This window comes from Mirounga leonina, unplaced genomic scaffold (genome assembly GCF_011800145.1).
Source record: "Mirounga leonina isolate KUSES-001 unplaced genomic scaffold, KU_Mleo_1.0 Mir_82, whole genome shotgun sequence".
Classification (NCBI taxonomy): domain Eukaryota; kingdom Metazoa; phylum Chordata; class Mammalia; order Carnivora; family Phocidae; genus Mirounga; species Mirounga leonina.
In genome coordinates, this window is record NW_023270825.1 from 9,003,274 (window position 1) to 9,008,757 (window position 5,484).

General features: G+C 54.7%; 1 protein-coding gene across 1 annotated transcript in view; it reads left to right on the forward strand.

Moving 5' to 3' along the window:
* The window catches only part of SYNE3 (spectrin repeat containing nuclear envelope family member 3), a 90,158-nt gene extending 86,713 nt beyond the window's left edge, over positions 1 to 3,445 (forward strand). Inside the window, exon 18 of the mRNA XM_034992791.1 lies at positions 1,038 to 3,445. Within this exon, the coding sequence (XP_034848682.1) occupies positions 1,038 to 1,244 (207 nt within the window). The 3' untranslated portion in view covers positions 1,245 to 3,445. The remainder of the gene's footprint in view (positions 1 to 1,037) is intronic.
* The last annotated feature ends 2,039 nt before the right edge of the window (positions 3,446 to 5,484 follow it).

Genomic DNA, 5,484 nt, shown 5'->3' on the forward strand with positions numbered 1-5,484 from the left:
TCACCACCACCACCATTATCATATCCACCATCATCACTACCACCGTCATCATCTTCACCATCACCATCCTCATCATCTTCACCATCACCACCACCACCACCATCATCATCCTCATGCTGTCACCATCACCACCACCACCATTATCATATCCACCATCATCACTACCACCATCATCATCTTCACCATCACCACCACCATCATCACCTTCACCATCATCATTTTCCTCACCACCATCACCATCACTTGACTGTAGCTTTGGATTCCTGGAGGGTGACCCTTTGTTTCTTCAGGGGCCAAAAGATATATTCTACAATAATAGTCCTACTAATAAAAGCTTATATACTTTTAAATTGGTACATAAATATACTTTGAGTCTTCTCTACAGCCTGACAAATGGGGGTAGGTGTTTTATCCCCATCTTGCAGAGAAGGAAACGGCTCAGAGAGGTTATTGACTCTCCCAAGGTCACGTAGATACTGTGTGACAGAGTCTACGTTGGAACCTAGTCAGCCAGGTTCCTAAGAGGTAGGCCTCTGCCCTGCACCATGCTGTATTTTGGCCACGGGACCTCTACTTCCCTGAGTCCCCAGCTCTTGGGCCCGCACTCTTTGGCAGTGAGGACATCCCATGAGGCCACAACCCAACCAGTCCCTCTAGACTTTAGGAAATGTCTTTTGGCCACTTTCATGGATGTTGCCGCAAGGAAGTTCATTAGGCATTTGGACCTGCGTGCCTGGCCTTCGGGTGATATTGGTGGTGTTGACGGTGAAGGTAGTGATGAAGAAGGAGGAGAAAGTGATGCTGAAGAGCATGATGATAAACATGGTGGTACCTTTCATACCTTGAATGATTTGAGAAAACCGGAGATCTTTGTTTCAGGCAAAATTGACATTAGCCCCACTTCACAGTCAGGCAAACTGAGACCCGCGCGGTCAGACAGTCAGTCGGCCCAGGGACTCTGCTTGCCTAGCGTCCCCCTCGCCCTCCCCTCCCACTCAGGGCCCCTGCGCCCACTCACACCTGCCTTTGTTCTGCAGAGTCTGCGGTGGCCGGCGCGGTGGCGAGGACTCCGCTCCCTCTTCCCGAAGGTGTGCCGCGTGGCGCTCCCCCTGCAGCTCCTGTTCTTGCTCTTGCTGCTCTTCCTGCTGCCCGTCGGGGAGGACAGCCGCAGCTGCTCCATGGTCAACAACTTCGCCCGCTCCTTCAGGCTCATGCTCCGCTACAGCGGCCCGCCGCCCACCTGACCCCAGGCGGCCCCTCTCCATCCCTCCGCCCTGCCCAGCACTGCTTGGGGGCTGCGGAGGCAGGCGGCCGACGGACACTCTACTGACGTTCTCCAAAGAAAACCACTTTTTATACGGTGTCGTCTTAGTCTATTTATACAGAAGCTGTCCTGTGTGTGACTAGGGGATACTGGATAGAATTTTTATAGCCTCTGTATGTAGATGCTCAGTCTTTATCGTTTCATATATGATGTCTCTTTGTGGGGGGCGGATTCCTAGCACTTTGTGGGTCCAGTGGGATTGGGTGGCATTTTGCCTTGGTCTGCAGTCCCCCTCCTCCCCCGCCCTGAAAAGCAGGAGCAAATAACATGTCACTTATGGCCACCGCTTGCCCGGAAGCCAAGCCCCGAGCCCAGCTGTTAGTGAGAAGACCCCTGAGCTGCGGACGTGGAAGAGCCACGCAGGCCCTCCCTCGGCGCCCGGTTACTCTTGCTTTAGGCACAGTGAGGACAAAGGACAGCAGCTTAGACTCTGTGGGTTGGAAGCAGAAGCGGTGATTATCGAAGGCGGGCCTGGTGACAGCACTGACAAGTGACAAGTGACAATAGAGTGGAAGGAAAAGAAGAGCTATAGCGAGCAGACCCAGAGCAATGAAACAGCACACAGCAGGGGGCTCCGTGGGCGGGGGGGGGGGCGGGAGCGTTAACCACAACCCCCCGCCCCCCCCCAGCCTCCGATAGCACAGAGTGACAGTGGAGGTCCGCGGCCATGACACTGATCGGAAGGCAGCTGAGCTGGGGCCCCACGTGCTGTGTGCAAGGAGAAGGGAAGGAGAGTAACTTAGTCGCGGGAGTCTTCATGCAGAATGGGGAGCGCGCTGTGTGCAGCACCCCCAGGAAGATGCGTCCCTTCTGTTGCTCTCTGCTTTTTCACGGTCTGCGACTCAAGCCGAAGGGCCAGAAGGGGAGCAGCTGGGAGGCCAGGCACCAGGGATCGAGGGTCCAGGACAGAGATCAGAGATGGACCTTGGAGCTGAGCCTGTCTGCAGGGCTCTGCCTCTTCCTCCCCCGAGAAGGGACTTCAGAGAGAGGCGGGTCTTCTGGGCCCCGAGTGTCCCACACATGGCCTCACCAGGGGCCATGGCCCAGGTCGCCCCAAACCCCAAAGGAGGCTCCCTCTGGGCAGGGCAAGGCTGTTAATCTCCCTGCAGCCCCTAGGGAGGGGCCCTGTGCTGGGCCCTGAGGCCAGAAACATGTCCCTTCCTCCCCAGGGAATTTTGAATGGCTCCTAAGTGCATTATAACTGGATCGGGGTTTTCCTCAATCAACACCAAGTGTCCTTTCAGAAAACGCCTAGTGCCCATTCTTTACAAACTGATTTCGTCTGTAGGAGACCAAGACGGGGTCCTGCAGGCCTTTGGGGTCACAAAGTGCCCAGACCCAGAAAGGCCCTGTAAAGGGAGGGAAACGGAGGATCCAGGAGGGTCCTGACTGTCGGCACCAAGCCCCTCCCCACAGCACTCCCCCACACTCAGCTCCTCCCTCTCCAGCAGCCGAGGAGGGCCGGAACCCAGGCTTCCCTGAAACTCAGAGGAGCTGGACATTCACAGGCAGGGAAATGGTACTGCCCAGAGAGGTCTTGGTTCACACTCACACTTTTCTCCAGATACTAGGAAACCGAGCCACAAGACCATTCTCCAGGGACCACTGCCGTGGAAAATCAGGGCTGAGTGAGCCAAGGCCTTGGGCCCAGCTGGCCAAGCTCAGGTGCTCACTGGGCCGTGTGGGTCTGGTGCTGGAAGGTCAGACTATGGCAGGGCCTACGAGCAATCTCCGTTCCCACGCTCCCACTTTGCAGGCAGGGAGGCTGAGGCCCAGAGAGGGGAGGAACTTAGCCATGGCCACACAGCGAGAGGCAGGAAGGCCAGACAGAGCCAGGCACCCCCACCCCCAGGCTCACTGTAGCGGGAACCCCCATGTCAGGAGCTCCATCAAGGAGCAGGTGCTGCAGGCGAAGGCTGCTGTGTCCCCTGTGGCCCACGTCGGGAAGGGGGGATCTGCACTGTGCAGGCTGTTGGCCGGGAGGGGCGGGAGTGGAGAATGTCTCTGCATATTTTTTAAACTTTGATAAGGAGGCCATAGAGCCTGCTTGTTTGCATAACTTTTTTAAAAGAGAATTGATATTTTCATTACTTTCCTATAAATACAGTTGTGAAATAATAGCTCACTTGCTGGTGCTTGTCAAGTGTAATCTCTTCTGCTTAAAGTGGATGCAGACAGTTATGATTTTTATGACTTTCCAGCTTCCTGAACAACAACCGCAAAGAGCTTTCAAGTGCCATTTGAGAAAGGTGACCCAGTGGGACCTTGTGTGTTTATTTTTCCTCTGTCCCTAGAGTGAGAGTCGTGGAAAGAAATGTGAATATCATGGCACAGCCCAGCTCTGTGTGTTTGTGTGTGTGTGTGTGTGTGTGTGAGACAGAGAGAAGGAAAGAGGGGGAGAAGGAAGAAGAGGAAGAGGGGGGAGTATGGGAGTGGGAAGCAGAGGGAGAGGGGAAGAGGGGGGAGTATGGAGGGGATAGGAGGAGGAGAGAAGGGGGAGGGCAGAGGAGGAGGGGCGAGTATGGGAGGGGGAAGCAGAGGAGGGGAGGGGGAATATGGAGGGGGCAGGAAGAGGAGGAGGGGAGAAGAGGGAAGGCAAAGGAGGAGGGGGGAAGGGAGGAGGGGGGAGAGGAAAACAGTGAATATGATCAAGGGTGCCGGTCCCCTCCTCAGCTGCCCCCCACCGTGCCCGTTCTCTTAGTCTGAACTCACGGGGAAAGTCCCATGCAGGACCCGAGGGTGAGGGGTGGGATGTGCGGGTGCGGACGGCAGGGGAGACTCAAGAGGAGCTCCACTTCGGAGCAGAGGGGACAATGACATCCAAAACAAGAGTGCCTTCCATTTGGTGCTTGCAGGTGCCCGGCCCCTTGGTAGGTGCTCTTTGCTCTGGATGTGTAAGCCCTCAAATGCTACATGTTTATTGTCACTTCTATTCCTGGCGCAATTATTCATCTGCAGCCATGGGTCATGGTAGGAATTTGTGGTTGGAAATACCAAACTGAGAAGCCCACTTTTCCCCACTGGAGATCTTCTGAGTTGGAAATAAACATTCTAGTGATCGATTTGGCCAAGAATTAGGATAAGCTCTTGTCCCTCCCCACCTCCTGCCCACTGTTAGTCCCCAGAGCAGGGGCACTGAGGGACCCCCGAGGGAGGAAGGGAGGCTGTGCCTGGGGGGGACGGGGGTGAGGGGTCCAGGGTGTTCTGTGAATCCTGAGGAGCGGCTCACGCTGGTGGCAGCAAAGGGATGTCCAGTAAGCCTCTTGGGTCCCTGGCCCAGGCAGGATTGTGCCCTAATTCCCTCTCTCATGGGAACTCAGCTACTCCAGCAGGCCTCCCCCCACCCCACTCTTCTCAGCCAGTCTGACTGTCACCAGTCTGGGGCAGTACAGGAGAGGTGGTGAGGCCATGAACTAGGAGCTCAGCACAGGCCCAGCAGTAAATACTTACTGCTCTTACGGCATCCAGGGCAAACACTGATAATAGATTATTGAGACCTTCCCCTCCCCCTCTCCAGCCCAAATGGACCTCAGAGTCCTTCTCAAAACCACTCCAGGCATGGGGTGCCAGGGTGGCTCAGTCGTCAAGCATCTGCCTTTGGCTCAGGTCATGATCTCAGGGTCCTAGAATCGAGCCCCGCATCAGGCTCCCTGCTCCGCGGGAAGCCTGCTTCTCCCTCTCCCTCTCCCTCTCCCCCTGCTTGTGTTCCCTCTCTCGCTGTGTCTCTCTCTGTCAGATAAATAAAATCTTAAAAAAAAAAAATAACCACTCCAGGCAGCTGCTGCCAATCAATCCATTGGTCATTCGAGAAAAACCTGTTTGACCTCCTTGCACCTGATACCCATCCCCTCAGAAAACTCAATTTTGGCCTCCTTTTTTTTTTTTTTTTAAATTACGATGTTCCCAATCAAAAATTACTTTCCTCAGTTTAGTACATGGGTGATGCAAATTAAGCCCAGAAAGCAGATAATGGGATGAATTACCAGATCGAACTTTCAAGGGAAGCAAAATGGAGTAAGAAATGCTAAATTACCTGGTTTTTCTAGTGGTCAGAGGTGGGAGGGCTTTTATAGACTGTCTTGTTCCAACCTGTGCCCATTTTGCAGGGGAGCAAACTGAGGTCCCAGCAGCTCCTGTCCACCCAGTGACTCAGGGAGTTA